This window comes from Xiphophorus maculatus, chromosome 15 (assembly GCF_002775205.1).
Source record: "Xiphophorus maculatus strain JP 163 A chromosome 15, X_maculatus-5.0-male, whole genome shotgun sequence".
In the NCBI taxonomy this organism is placed as follows: Eukaryota; Metazoa; Chordata; class Actinopteri; order Cyprinodontiformes; family Poeciliidae; genus Xiphophorus; species Xiphophorus maculatus.
The window spans coordinates 13453456-13469917 of NC_036457.1; the positions used below are offsets into that span (position 1 = coordinate 13453456).

General features: G+C 40.2%; 1 protein-coding gene across 1 annotated transcript; it reads left to right on the top strand.

Annotated features, from left to right (window-relative positions):
- Positions 1–10047: 10047 nt before the first annotated feature.
- On the top strand, positions 10048–12223 carry fam84a (family with sequence similarity 84 member A). Its single transcript, XM_005800244.3, is given in 3 exon segments — positions 10048–10129; positions 10132–10261; positions 10595–12223. Coding segments are annotated over 3 exon segments (1023 nt in total). The 5' UTR covers positions 10048–10062; the 3' UTR covers positions 11421–12223.
- The last annotated feature ends 4239 nt before the right edge of the window (positions 12224–16462 follow it).

A 16462-nucleotide genomic window follows, 5' to 3' on the forward strand; every position in this document is an offset into this window, starting at 1 on the left:
TAAGGAGACATAAAAAATGCACATCAAACAAAAGCCCGGGTCTCAGGAGGTTAAGACTTAAAAAGGAAGTTCACTTCTGGGGTATTTCTTTTTTTTCTTTTTTGCAAAAAAAGCAGATGGTGTATCGGCTTTTTCTTGGAGTGCAAACTGACCACTAAATACAAAATATAAAAGCATGTAGAAACATAAAGACTGGAGAAACCTTGAGCCAACACAGGTTTGGCTCCTAAATTTACTGCCTCATTAGCTGTGAAACTGGAATTTCATTAGTGTGAGCCTCATGACATATTACTGGGCCGATATGGGGGCTGTGGGTGTGAGATTGAATCGTAACCTATCTTAACTTTGCCAAAGTGTTATACAGGTAATTCCCCAACACTGGCCTGCATTTAATTTATCATCGAGTGCTGCTGTGTCAAAGCTCAAAGATACGAGCTCAGAATATGGCTATATGTGTGCCTGTTCTCTAGGGATGCTGGAAAATTACCTTTAGCAGATTATAATACCATGATTTAAACCTCTAACATGCTGCATGTTCGTCTTTGTCCTTCTTTTCACTCATCATACACACCCCCACACAATAATCAGGTCAAGGCAGCAACTGTAGGAAGCAAAGTTCGACAAGGCTATTTGACAGAAGATTAGAATACCGAGTCCAGAATACATATGAGGTAGTCAAATGTTGAATCTGCCTCGTCTCTGGAAAACACTGATATATTCAGTCATACTCAGATGGAAAAGATGACATGTGAAGGCTTCTGCGCATTCTGCAAAGAAATGAAACATTTTCAAGGCCAGATTCAGCAAGGTGAAAATTGTTGTTGCAAGCTTGTTGCAACGTGATTGGCTGAATCTGGCAGTAAAGCAATTTGCAGAAAACAAAGTGACAGTTTAAAACCAAAAGAGCTCTTTTGAAGGTGTGGTAGCATTAGTCTTGAGACGTGTGACAAGCATCACAGCCTTAAAAATACAGAAATTTGGGAAAGTACGTCAAGAGAGAATTAGTATCAGGTGACATCAGTCATCTATCTTATAACCACTGCTGGTACATTTCTGGAAAAAGGGCTGCATCTCCTGCGGAGAACTGCTGGCCACAAAAATTTCTCCCTATGGGAAATAAGCAGCCTTGTACAGGAGATGCAGAATCTGAACAAAAGCACAAACAGCACTCAAATAAATGAAGTTAACCTGAAAAAAGATAAGGTTTTTCACACCCTGGGGTCCTTGTTTCTAACTGATGACAGCGTATTTACAGTAAAAATAGATAGTATATGCTGTTAATAACAGAAAACAGTGTTTTCCAAACCTCTTTCTCTGAGCTTTACATTCTAAATGTGGAGAAACAAAACCTGGGAAGGAAGAATCTGGCATGCTCATCTCTGATATAAAACTTACATTGTAGTACATATTTATTTTTAAGCATTCTTCTCTACCTGATATCAACAGAGATTGGTTCTATCATAAATATATTTTTCTTCAACATTTAAAATGCATAAAGTTTCAGCAAATCTTTTGACAATAAAAAGCAAACTTGTAGCTTGTTTTTCTTTTTTCAAAGATTGAGCAAGTGGTAGCTGTTAAGATCAAATTGTAAAGCGAAAATGAGCTTTTCTTAAACAGGCAAACATGCATTGGTTAAAACGGCAAAGGAGGATAATCATGGCTAAGGCCATTGTTCTCAATGCGTTAATTGTTTTAACCTTTACTTATCAGGGTGAGGTTTGCTTACACACACTGCCGCATGCAGGAGCTGCCAGCTGGAAGCCGCTCCCTGTCATTCTCAAAGCAATTAGCTGCTCTGCTAGGGCTTTTGATGTTGCGGCGTAGGGCTCAAGAGCGATTTGGCTCTCTAAGTTCAAGGTTCATCTTTCATCTTCTAATTCACATCACAGTTATGTGATATGACCAAATTTTAATTTCGTACAGTTCTAGTGTTTTGGCTATACTTTTTGTACTAAAGCATTAATTAAATACTTTCCCTCTTTACTGTTAAAACAGAAGTAGTTAAGTCAATGTTTTTTTTTTTTTTTTTCTGGAAAACATTTCACAGCTGTTGCATCAGGACCTTGGATTTTAAGCCAGTGTGTTCAAGTTGTACACATGTGAAATTTATGTTTGAGTGGTAAGGATACATGTCTCTTCAAATAACAGCCTAGGCAGAGATGGAACCACAGAAAAGTAACTGTTGCTTTTCAAGGGTTGCAAATGTATTTCACAGCATGTACAGAGTACAAGTGCAAAAGAAGTCATAAAAAAAATTGTATTCAGGAAAATGACCTCTGTTTGGCTCTTCTGATGCTACTCCCTTTCTCACAGCAATGAAAAGCGCAGACATTCACACACACATGCGGCTACGCATGGCCGACTGGTGTTGCTGATGTTGGCACATTTGTGCTATGGGACAAGAGCTGCTTCATTGGCACTGATTACAGCTTTATCCCTCGCCTGAAAACATCAGCCAACATTACCCCGCATACCAATGGACCGGACAAGGCACAGACACGGGAGGGAGGAGAAGGGGTAGAGGCCCAGATTAGTAATATTCATTTCAGCACATGAGGGCAAAATGCCAAAACACTTCACATCAATACCTCCTGTGATATGTATGCATTAAATTCATCACTCTGAGAGCCGGGCGTCTATTGTTGTTGAATATTGATTTAAGCTGAATCTCTTCAGGGGAAAATATTCTGGATGAAATTGGTAAATCTATTAATGAATGAATGTAATAAAACAAAGCTAAGGAAATTACAAAATGTTCAATTTTTGTGAGAAAGATGTTTGAGTTCAGTTTTTAGATTAATCATTTTAATCTGCTTTTATTGACAGTCCTTCCTCTTTAGGCATTTTCTTATGTTTAAGATGTTTCATTTTTCTCAGGCATCTTGACATTCATCTGATTTTTCATTTAAACAACAAAACAAGTGCTTCAGATATATCAAATGCATTTCTTGCTGTAAACTTTACTTCACATGACAAAATAGAATTTTCTCTGTTGCAGTGTGTCAGATATTCACCCACCTTCACAGATAGATGTGTGCACAATAAAGGCATGTGAAACAGCTGAGAGTTACCAGCAGGCAGCTTTTATGTGTTAAAAATATTTAACATATTAAATGTTTGCTGATTAGCATCAAAAAAGTGATAAGTGCAGTTTGATGTCCTGCATCTGTTGGAAGATAGGACTTTGTCAGTGTTCTATAAATAATTATAAAAATAATATAACAAAATTCAGATGTAAATTCTCCTTTTCTACTTTTTATATGTTTTGCCCTATATGTTTTTGTTTATCTCATTAAGGAGAGCCTGTAGAGAGTCAATAGTCATTTTGTGATCCATCGTTCCCTTCTGTCAACAATCACATAAAGTAGTCCAGAGGCTTTTCTGAAGCTAGTCTTAAAAAGCAGACATACAAAGGAATAATGTCGTAACGCAGGTTGTTGAGCCACAATCTTCTGTTAACTCACTCGATTTTTGCAGAGATATTTATGATTGCAGTAAATTTAATGATAGTTTTACTGGCTTTATTACAAAAAGACATAATGCAGCATTTCTACCTTTATGCATAGAGAGTTTCTCAAAAGGGACAACTTTTTTTTAGAAAAGAACTGCCTTAAAGGTGGAGCAGAGTTGAATCAGTGAAGCTTAGCATTCAGGGCCACGTCGATGGGCTTCACATGTGTCAAATGACACCTTTCTGAATGAGTCACAACCCACAGTCTGAGGAGGGCTGATAAGACCTGATTGAAGACACTGCCTTTCAGTGGGACACAAAGCTGGAACAAAACATGGGACTCAGACATAGACGAACTTCAATAGACATCCAACTCAAGAGGTATCAGAAAAATCAAGACAAGTCGTGTAAAAATAACACCGTTGTAAAATTGGGGAAAATTTCAAATTCTGGAATGAGCACAAGATTCATGATGAAAAACACCGGAACCCCAAACATATTTAATGCGGTAATCATTGTACACAAGCAGCCAGGGTAAAACAAAGGAAGCAATAAATTGTGGCAGGAGTACTGGTTTTGTTTGGAGAAACATGGAGGAAGATTTCTGGAACCAATCTTACCCAAAAACACTTTTTTGCCAATTCAATCCTTCAGACTGGCTACAGAATTGTTTCACAACCAAACTATTCCAAATGTCTTCCCCTGCAGACTCACGAGGGACAGATTGATGCCATATGTGGCAGGTTGGATGTAAACCAGGCCAGTAAAAAGACTTGAATGGAAACGTGTTACTGCAAGTGTCTGCTAAAGCTGTTATGATCCAAAACATCAAATTTATGGTGACAAGTTTTTACCATCTCTAAACCCAGGACCAACCCCCTTTGGCAATTTTAACTCGCAGTGAGACAAAGCATTTCTAAATGTCCCTCATTCTCATGCTTGGAAAAACAGATGCTTGGACACGATGCGTAGCATTTTCTGTTTATAGCACAATTCATATGCTGGGGAGGCTCGAGTGATTTCCATCAGGAATTGTATTGATCTGGTTGTTTATGCTGTAATTTGGGCCAATGTTCAACGTTTTATGAAACTCAAAATGAAAGGAGCTGATACAAAGAATAACCAAAACAAAAAGGAAATCCTATGGCATATTGTTAGGAAATTACGATGGCTATTTTGAAAAAAAGAACACCGTAAGACTAACAAACAGATGATGTGCTCTGTTAAAAGATGCAAGCCTGTGTGTAAAATGGGTAAGCAGACTGAATTTCCCCAAATACATGTGAATGAATCTACCTATGTTTATGCAATGGTAAAATACATTAGAAATAAATGATCACTTCTGCTTGGCACTATTTAACAGCTTTGTTTTCACTGTTTATGTTGTTAAACACATAATGGTGTCTGCACATTAGCTGCTGGTTCCCCTCTGTGTTTGTTTCTGTTCTCACATGATTATCAAGGTTGGAGTTTAACCTAAATACCATAACAGGGTTTATACAAGAATCCCAGAGTTGAATTTACTATTTTTTACTACCATTTTTTACTACCTCTGCAATGTTTTTACTACCAACACAAAATCGAGCCAATTTCAAGCCGATTTCCTCAATTTTGAGAGATCAGTGATCGGTCGATATTTGCGTGAAGTCAGTCTCATCCTCTGACCTTTTCTACTTCAGCAAAGGTTTAAAAATCAGCCACTTTTCTCTTCTGCTCTGCAGAGAGAGATTTGACTGATAGACTGGCCTACCAGGTCATGTCTGCAAGCTTGTAGTTATCAATAGTGACACCACTGTTCCCAACTCAGAGACTTTCTTCCTATATTGAGCGACATTTCAATCAAAAAAATGGCACTGGCTAAAATTGAAATCAAAAAATGATAATCTACGATCTGTGAGAAAGCTGCAATTGGTGCACTGACCCATGTAAAATGAAGGCTCATGTAAGACAAAACTTTATCCCACTTACTTGAAGATCTAACTGTGATTTTATCTTGACCAAAACCTCACATGTTAAAAACAGAAAGCACTCTTTTTAAGTGCTTATCCTAAATCCATAAGACTTGGGATATATATATATATATTTTTTTTTTTTTAAAGAATATCATTCCAATTTCACAAACCGATGTTTTATTCTCATTAGCTAATTAGTTTGCTACTAATTGTCAACACTAGGACAACTAGATAACAAGGTTCAAGGGCGTTATATTTCACAGGTCATTGAAAAGTTTAAATAAACAAATGTCCATGTGCAGCGAAATTCAGTGTTTCGGTGACCAACACACCAACTCTGTCAGATCATCTTTACAACTTAAGCAGCTGTTTAAATTTTGTTTCAGTTTTGTCTTACATGAGCCGTCATCTTACATGGGTCAGTGCACCGATTGCAGCATTCATGGTGTTGAATCCTCACACATAGAGGCATCAAAATTCAAATAAGTAAATATTTGCAAATTTAAAAAAAAATGCATACAGTTTAACAAGAAATATCTTGGCTTTGTAGTGAATTTGACTGCCTATAGATTGGAAAGAATTAGCAAATTATTGTATTCTGTTTATGTTTTTCACAATTTTCCAACTTTACTGGAATTGAGGTTGTAATCTCTTGCAGGAGGATGGAAGCTGATTGATTCAAACCAGAGTCAGACTTACTTGAAGTCTCTTGCTAGTAATTTATTAATCCCCCATCTATATGGCTTTTACATCTACAAAGCCCTCACTCACACACTCGTGGTCATAAATTATATGGTGGGATTCTGACATTGCATTCTGACATCTAATGTTTATCTAAGAGCATAAATTCCCTAAGGTTTCAGTTCAAATTTTGTTTTTAATCAGTGTAAAAACTAATCAGTTCATTATAATTCCAATTCACGTTTCAACAAGTAGAACTGTGTTTCCTGAATTATTACATGCAGATCCACAGGGCAAAACATAACTTACAGCAACCTTCATTCAAAATGTTACACTGGTCCTTTAGCATTTACATAATAGTCCATGTCACAGAGGAAAAACGCAGAGCAATATTTGATGCTGCTGTATTGTTTTGCTGGCACATAGCCAGGCTGTTCTGCTGACTGTTATGTTTGGATCCTCACCAAATAGATCACAGAGCCACTCCATACACCGAGCAATCGGCTCCAACAGCTTTGAAATCACTGTGGCCAAGTGCAGTAATATTTCTGTCTGACACTGCTCGGCGGCTGACCCTGCTCTTTGACCTCCAAGCAAAAGATACAAGCAGGAGGATTATTTTTCCCGCAGGGATCAATAGAGTATCACACAAAAGAGCTTACAGTGGAATTTTGTGTTACCTATGGGGTTTCTATAGAGGAAACCCAGAGGAAACTGGCTCTTTTTCTTATGATAATAACCTAAAATTTCCACTTGCATAAAACATTTTTACAACAATGAGATTATGCAGCTCTCAGAGATTTGCATTCCATGTGTTCTTCAGTGCAGGGAGCTCAAACACAAAACAGGTACACACAAAGAGCAGAAAATCTGTCTTCAGTGCTCTATTTTACACCAAAGCAATGAAAATACATGTGCTTGTGCCCCAAGGGTTTATAACTATGCACTGTGCAATATTCTCTCAAAGTACACACCGATACTGTGCCTATTCACTGTGCTTTTCATGAACTTTTTACATTCTGCCTTGTTAAAGCCACAAACCAACTTTTCATTGAGATTAATGTGACACAACAATGTCACATTAATCTCATCTCATTCATTTTCAGGTAGGAAAATGAATAATGTTTAACGGTTATCACAAAATTTTATACAACTTGAGACTGAAGTTGTTGCACATCCTTCTTTAAAGATGTACTCAAACTCGGTTAGAATGGATAAAAATTTCAATTTGAACTCATGCAACATATTCAGGTTTTTACTATGATTAGGCCATTCTAACACATGGATATTCTCAAGAAAAATTACTCCACCGTAGCTCTGACTGACTCATTTTATGGCCTCTAACAGCATTTATGCGCCATCATCTCTGATCACCCTCAGAAAAAAGTATCCCCACAGCATAATGATGTCACCACCATGTTTCAAGATAGTATGCTGAGGGCGACCAAACAAAACATTTACTATGAAGACCAAGTACCACAATTTTGATCAGACTGGGAAACGTTCTTAAAATGTTAAAGATAGATAGACAGACAGACAGACAGACAGACAGAGGGAGGGAGAGAGGGATGGATGGATGGATGGATGGATGGATGGATGGATGGATGGATGGATGGATGGATGGATGGATGGATGGATGGATGGATTCTGCAGTATGAGAGGTTGCTGTTTAGCTGCAAGAACAAAAGAAAAGACAGACATGCATTTTTAGATGTTTATTGGTCAATTTATTGGTCGCATGTGAGACAGACAGAGATGTTAATCTGTTAGGATATAAATCTGTAAATAACTGACGGGGTGTATGCGTGTGTGTGTCAGACAGTTTTATTTGCATTGCACAGTAGAGTAGATGATTTAGTTAGTAATTAGGGAATAGAGACGTATCCAATTATTGGTGTTGTGAAATATCACTCTGTCTCAGTAGTTATTCCACCACTGTCTGCAACCTGCCTTATTACACCCAATATGATTAGCTAAGTGTGTGAGGAAACTCTGAAAAGTAACTGCAGTAGAAATAAAAGGGAATAAGTTGAGTAGAAAGTGTGTATATTTGTGTGTGTCCAGGGAAGTTAGTATCCTCAAAGGTAACTAATTTCTGTTCATTGTAGATTACAGGTGGCAGGAGAACAGAGGAAGAGCTGTAGCCAAAGCCATTACTGGTGGTCCCGTGACACAATGCGTGTGGGGCTGCCATGAAAAATCTTATTTACTACCCAGTCTGTTTCTCTCACTCTCAGTCGGAGTTAAAGTGCACTGATACACACAAAGGGCATCATACATCATAAATGAATCACACAGCCCTGCTTTTATGGTTGTAAAAAGGCAATCGGTCACATACATGCACTCCTGCTCTCAGGTTTGCAGCTGTAAACAAAAAGGAGGACATGCAAACGGCCATATGGAAATCTGACTTTGTCCTTTTTGGTCTGCGTGGGCACCCCTGCAAGCACAATCATATCTCACTTAGTGGAAAAAGCTTCCTGCTTGCTCTGCTTGTCACTGATGGAAACAAAGTCCAGGGGCAGCTGAAAGCTGCTATCTCCAACCATCTGGGAGAGGAAGAAAAAAAAAGACAGCAGCAACTCCTCACAGCTCTCCAGATGCTGCCAGAAGAAGAAGAAAAAAAAAGATTAACAGATTTTGAAGACTGGGGTGTGAAGAGGAAATATTATCTTCATGGAGAGGGGTCTAATATAAATGCTAAGATGGCTATCTGCTGTGGGCAGTAGTGATGAAAAGAAAGACATCACTTCAGAGAAGATGGCATAAGTGTACTCACATTTATCTTGCAAAAAAACCAAAACAATAAATACTCAATATATTATGCATGCAAAAGTGAGTCACACGCTGCAATGTGATGCACACTTCATTTCATCTTTATTTTGGTTCTCAGGCACAACATCAGTGGAGAGTAATATCACAGATTTTTGAACAAAGCATCCTGCGGAGTCCTTTGTTTTATTTCTTTCTTGCTGTCAGAAACACACCTGCAGGGCCCCTCCCTACACCAGCGACACAATCCTCATATGGTGACAGATGTCAGTGAGTCTGCTGCCTGGTGAAAAAAATATTTACAGGCCACTCATGGGAAGTAGAGGGTGGAAGCTCCTCGTGTGTCACAAAAGGTGCTGGCATGGTACAGGGCAGCTTGCTATCCACTTATTCGGTTTAACATTTCAAATTTCATCATGCTACAAACACAAACTCACACGTATTTTATTGGGATTTTATTTGATACACCAACACAAAGTTGTGCGTAAGTGTAAAAAGAGGAATTTTTGTATTTGTATACATTTTGTATTTCTTTCCAAAGACAACCTTACTGCAACTGCAGCTCCAAACCTCTTTTAGGATATATCTCTGTTGTCATTTTCTTCTTTGTTAATTTAATTCTTTGTCTATCCTCCAGGATATCTATTTATTTTGCTCACTCCATCTTCTCATCAGCTCTTATGTCTCCGTGCAGACATATAAAAAGTCTTAAACCATGAATGTTTTTCTTTTATTTTACAATCAAACTCTACTTTGCGTTTATCGATCCCCCCCAAAAAACTCGAAATAAAATTTTGGAAGTTTCTTGCTGTAACTTGTAAGAAATATCTATTTAAAAAAAAAATAAAAAAAGTTTAGCAGGGAAATGTTTTGCAGCACACTGTATTTACCAAGTGCTGTCTTATCTGCTTGTTGTGAGATTATGTTGCATCTTATCTCGTCTGAACGGGAGTCCTCATTGAAGTTGCGCGGGGACTCTGCTGATCACAAAGAATAGCACAGCTCACTGAAAACAAAAAGGCCACACCACAGTAACAGCCGTCTGTCGCCGCCAGCCGCCTCTGAGCCCACCTGATTGGGTCTGATGGCTGAGTGGCAGACTCTCGGAGGGTTTTTATTGGTCCGGAGGTAACAGGACACCGTGAAAGAGGTCCACTGAGGGCGGAGCGCGTCGGAGGAGGCGGAGCTCTCCGTGGTACTTAAATGGAGTTGGTGCCAGAAAGATGTGAAGTACGAGCTTCGCACTGCAGCCGGAGCGCCCGGTGCGTGCTGCAAACACTGAAGGAGAAGCGAGAGAAGAAAGAGGGGAAAGAAAGAGACAGAAGGAGAGCAGAGGACTGAGCAGCCCTCTGTACTCATGGATCATAAGGATATCTAATCATTCGCCCTCGGGAGCGCACAGGTATCCTGTTTTATCCTGCTTTCTACGTTTATTGCTGTGCGTAAAGATTGGCCTTTATATAAAGTGGATCATAGTTTTTATGCTGCAGCTGCCTGTTTGTTTGGCTTTCTTACATTCCATCGGATGTAGTGATTTACGACTGAGTGTGAGGGAGCAAGGGGCAGTGGATCATTGATTGACTCAGTAATATGACACCTTTTTCCCCCTTGCGCACTGATCCTTGCTGGTTTGGGGTGTTTTCTTAGAATAGCTACAATCGATTTTGTGCGTAAAGTCATTGTTTTGTGAAAGGCGGTGTTTTCATGCTTTCCGTGTTGTCAATTTCACTCCCAGACACCGCAGTCCATGCCTCTGCCTTGCCGGGTCATTGATGGGAAACCAACTGGATCGGATCACCCACCTCAACTACAGCGAGCTGCCCACGGGGGATCCGTCCGGGCTGGAGAAGGACGAGCTTCGGGTCGGCGTCGCCTACTTCTTCTCTGACGAAGAGGAGGAGGTGGACGACCGCACTCCGTCCGACTGCGGCTTCACCAAGGACCACAGCCCGGCCGAAGAGGGACCCTTCTCGGTCAGTGAGGTGGAGTACTCGGCGTTCTGCTCCCAGGAATGCATCTTCTCCAAGCTGCGGGAAAACGAGGACCTGAACGTGTACTCGGCCAAAACTTTGCTGACTATGTGCAAGCCGGGGGATCTGCTGGAGCTGGTGGCCACAGCGCAAGCCCCCCACTGGGTCATTTACCAGCGTGACGACCAAGTTATTCACCTGCACAAGGGCGAAATCCGCAGGGACAGTCTGCTGGAGATCAGCAACGGTCGGCACGGAAGAATAGTCAACAATCGGTACCGATTCCGACCGCTTCCTCCGGACCTGGTGATGCAGAATGCTTCGGGACACCTAGGGCTGAGGAGTGAGGAGATTTGTTGGACCAACTCTGAAAGTTTCGCTGCCTGGTGCCGCTTCGGGAAACGGGAATTCAAAGGAGGCGGGGAGGCGCACTCTGCGGAGCAGCAGTATTTCCTCAAAGTGCACCTGTCCGGCAGCGGGGTGCACACTCTGGTCTTTCGGAGTCTGGAAGACATGATCCGCGAGCGGCGGAGAGTGGACGCCAGTGGAATTCTTAAAGAGCTCTCTTTGGTGACCGGAGACAAGGACTGACCAGGAATTCCGTTTGATATTCTCCACCTCCAGTCACCGAGGCGCATGGACGCACGTTTTAGTGGCGCACACTAACAAGACCCTCACACTTACGCATACAATTAAGTCCCGCCAGAAGCACACATATGAATAAGGACTTGTTGTTTTGGGACCGTCGTTTAGTACGGACCCCGATGCACTGTGGATTTCCCAATAAAATGGAGAGTACTGAGAAACGAGGGAGCGCGGCCATATAAACAGACAACGCCCCGCATGGTTAGGACGCGTGCTGAGTGGCGCACACGATTTCTAATCAACCCCATTAACACAGAACAAGCAAAATCACCTTTACACGGCGCACACGACTCGGTTTGATTTCTTTGATTTCCGGGGAAAAAAAGTGGATTCGACTCCTTTCTTCTCTGCAGCAGCAGAGCAGACCGGCAGAGGGAGGGGATGGGTGTAGATGGGATCTTGGGATGTCTCTCGGAGGTCTCCCTTCTATTTTTTTACTGCTAGCTTTACGACCAGGACAGACCCAATGACACGGACTCCAGCCACTTAATGATTCATAGACCTCTGAAAGCCTGAGCTGGTTGCAACAGTTGCCTAAACAAAGCGTCTTGGCTTGACCAAGCTCCTCTTTTTGCCATATTGTTCTCTCCACAATGCTGTCATCTCGCTCACAGCACTGGATGTATGTGTAAATTGTATTCATACATTGGTTTTAAAATTTGAGTCCCTTATTTTTGTATTTAAGTTTAGTGGATTTATCTCTTTTTTGGTTCAAATAAATGAAGGTTGAAATATGAAAAGAAAATTGACCTGGTCTATTAGGTCTTGTTTGGCTGCACACTCACTCTCACACATCAACAGTGTTACTCTCCTCATTTGTGCTCACACAAAGCTATGAAATATTCATGCTCGGATACCTTCTGACCTCTCTCAAACCAAACACACTTCATACATCTTTGTAGTAATCTGCATTAAGCAGAAAACATAAATCAGTGATCTTGCAGGTAATGCTGACTGCTTACAATCAATTCTTTAAAGGCATTTCATAACTCATGCTCTGATCTGTCTTAATTAGGATTTTTGCAGCCTCTCGTGCATCCCTGTGCACATATTTGACATCACCAGAGTGCACAAAATGTCACAGTCTTTATCTTTAAGCAACACAGCTGCTTATTTATATCGATCAGCTTCTGTGACGGTAGGAAAATGGCTTTGTTTTCCTGTCTTTTATTTAGGGTTGGATCAATCACCTCATCAGACACTCATATTTGTTCTTGTGATGCTTAAGTTTTTCTTTAATGTGAATTGAAAGGGCAAGGAAGCACATATTTGAAGGTGCCTTGCAATGATGTGTGCATTTGTTGAGGATGTTGCAGACATTAGAACGTCTGTAAAAGATTGTATGGAACAGCAGAGCTGGTTTAATTGAATCCTCACGTTCAAATATTTTGGGTTGTTGATGAGAGAGCTGCAGACGGTTTGTTTGAAGTCTGCAAAGGTAAGGCAGCTTGTGTGCAGTAACAGCAAAACTGAATTAATGAATATATATGTAAAGCATTGATATCCTGAATCTTGAATCTGATTTGTGTGTTAAGGTTTGCACATTGACTGGGGTAGTTTGTATTAACAAAATACAAAGTACTAAAGCTATGAGTCAGTGCACATACTTTAAGAAGATGTGTTCAATAATTATTAACTCTTCAACTGTATTCAGTAGCAGTTCTTCATAATGGGACTCGGGTGCAGCTGTGTCAGGGGGAGAAATAAACAAAACAACAGCGACAAAAAAAAAATTTAGCTGTCAATTACAAACCAAAATATTTTCCAATGCTTCTCGTCATGAAAAGCAAGTAAATGTGGAGGTATGGAGATTCTGTACCTGGAAGCAACCTGCCTTTGAAAAACCCCCACCTACATACCCATTTAATTTTGCCCCAAATTATTGCAACTGTGAATCAATATCAACTTCAGTGTCAGCACATAGCAAATGATTTATATGCCATTCCTATTGACTTGATTTCCCAATAAGCACAAGAAAACCCCTTCAGGGTTGAGTCCAGTTTATTTATCACATTCCAGCAACAAGGTAGTTCAAAGTGCTTTACATAACGTAACACCCAGTTATGAAATTACCAATAAACATTATATAATGTCACCAATCCTTAGAGCAGAAGGAGCATATCACCTAGGCTGGCATTCAGGCATGAACTGCCACTGTTTTCACTGACCTCTCACTAAGCACATGGACACATAATTCTCATTTATTATCTTTCTTCTTATAATCATCCTTTACTTCTATCCTTTACTTATGTAGCTGTTTTTTAAGCCAACACCGACAAAAATACATCCACATATTAAAAAAATATAATTTACCTGTGAACTATAATAATGGTTTGCCAGCATTTAAGCTTGAAAAGAAGATATTTTAATTTAGTTTTTCTTTACAAACGTGATTTGTTGTTGTCAAACATGAAATCCACCCTTCAGCTGCTGCTTTAGTCCTTTGCTCTTGCCATATTCCCTAGTGATGACTGTTCTGCCTGTTCAGTACATGTTGAACAGGCTGAGGTTGCCTCAGGTGAGTGATTTTATTTTATTTTTTTTTCCCTTAGCATTCGTGTTTATGTGTTTGAGAGAAAGTGAAAAAAGGAGAGTATGTCACACTTCCCTTGTGAGTTTGATAAATCAGGGTACTGGGGCAGCCAATGTTACTTTGCTGTTTGTGGTGTGTGACTAATAGGACTCAGAGAAAGATGAACATGTGTATTTGTGTGCTCACCACAAAGTCAGCTTGAGGAGACACGGTTTGTATGTGGATGCATTGGACTCAGTTCCATATATACGTACATGCACTGGTGAATTATAGTGAAAAAGCTGCCCAGTAAAGCTCTGACTGTGAGGTTGTTTTAACAAGCACTGGCGACTTGCTGTTTGTGTACATTTACGAGCCATACGCTATGTAACCGCAACGACATTCGTCTTTGTTTCTATCAGCAACAGTGTGGAAGTAGCCGCTGTTACTAGGGAAACTCCAGACACTGGCGTACAGTACATTCACCAACCTCTCTGCATGCTTCTGAGTGTCACTGCGCAAATGCTTCACAGCCAAAAGCTTCTGTAGCTGTCAGCTTTAACAACCACTCATGTAAGACATATGACATTCAAATCTGTCTCTCACACACACACACACACACGCACACACACACACACACACACACATGACAGTGTTTCCTTTGGGGACCAGCTATTGTTCCTTTGGCACTGTGGTATTTAATTTACCCAGAGAATTGTTTTCTGTGTGTATCTGGACAAAGACGATCTAGCCTTCTGCCAGCTAAATCAGTGGTCTCAGAGGAGATGTTGTGGGGAGGAGGGAACATGAGAGGATAGTGTGCCTGCATGATACCTTTAAGGGGATCTCCCTCTAATCTAGATACAGGGCTCTCCCAGTGGAGTACTTTTTTCAGTCTTTATTCTCAACGATGGGTATTACTCCACAATAGCACAGCTGGTGGTAAAAATGAGGCAGTTGCAAATGGGTTGCATGCTGCTAAAATGTTGGTGACAGCAGTTTATACCTCTAAACATCTGTTGTGAAATGCTTCATCCATCGCCTGGAGTATATCTGCATTTGAACCCACACCTACACGTTGGCATTTAAATCTGATCGCACACTGCACCACATTTGTAAATTGAATGACATCCCCATTAAGGCCTGTTATCTGTGCTCTCAAAGCGTCATTGCTGCCAAAGAGAGAGTAAACTTATAAAAGGTCTGTGTATTCTGCGTTGTAGGTGTTTTTACAGCAATGATTCCCAAAGTGAGAGATGGGATGCTAAGGTAAGGCGAGTTTATTTTAGCTGCACTCATAAAAAGTTAGCTCAAAGTGGCATAAAGGAAAAGAAACAAGAGGAGGAAAAAAAATACCTTAAATACACCAAACATTAAAAGAATAATAATATAAAAAGAATAACATTAAAATCAAGTAATAAAATCATCTTCGACGCTTTTTGCAGCAATCAAGCCTCTTACAAAGGAGATAACAGTCTCAGGTTTTCCGGGAGTTGGTTTCACAGCTAAGGCAAGGCAAGGCAATTTTATTTGTATAGCACATTTTCAGCAACCCGGCAATTCAAAGCGCTTAACATGATTAGAAGAAAAAAAAAAAAACAAGTTATGGTGCTAAAGCACTCCATAATTTATAAACTAATAGAAGCAATTTAAAGTTTGTTCTCTAAGTTACAGGGAGCCAGTGTAAGGACTTTCAAATTGGGGTGATGTGCTCTATCTTCCTGGTTTTAGTGAGAAAGCAAGCAGCAGCGTTCTGAATCAGCTGCAGCTGTCTGATTGAATCTTTTTTTAGGCAGACCTGTGAAGACACCATTGCTGTAATCCATGCAACTAAAGATAGGCGCATAGATGAGTTTCTCTAGATCTTGCTGCTGCATTAGTCCTTCATGTGATAGAAGGCCGACTTTGTAATTGCATTTGTGTATCTCTGACAAGTCAGGTCTGGGTCCATCACTACCACTAAGTAGTGATGGACCCATTGTTTAGCTCAGATTCTGGCACACTCACTAAATGTAACTCTGACTGTGAGGGGCAGGGCTGGCCCAAGGTTGAGGGGCCTTAAGCAGAACTGGATTTGAGGTTAAGAACTTCACCACCACTTTTTAATTTTATGCTAAATTAGACAATGAACTGACTAAATCTGTTCCCTAATCCCACAGTTCTCAACTTCAGCTGCAATATTTAGATGGTAGGGTCTGAATTTGCTGTTAAAAGTATTAAAACATGGATCCATCCTGTCTTTTTTTCAAAGCTTCAGACTGTTAGTGGTTGTGCTATGATGCAGTTGATATTTCTTTTGTAAACACCAAAGCCATTCTGAGTATTATTGCTGACTCTCTTCATCCCTTTATGACCACTATCTCCTAATTGCTATTTTCATCACAGTATATTTTAATACAGATTTGGTGAAATCTGGGAGATGGGAGTACGTTTAATAAGCTGAGCTTCAAAACAATAACAGAAAGTAATGTTTGCT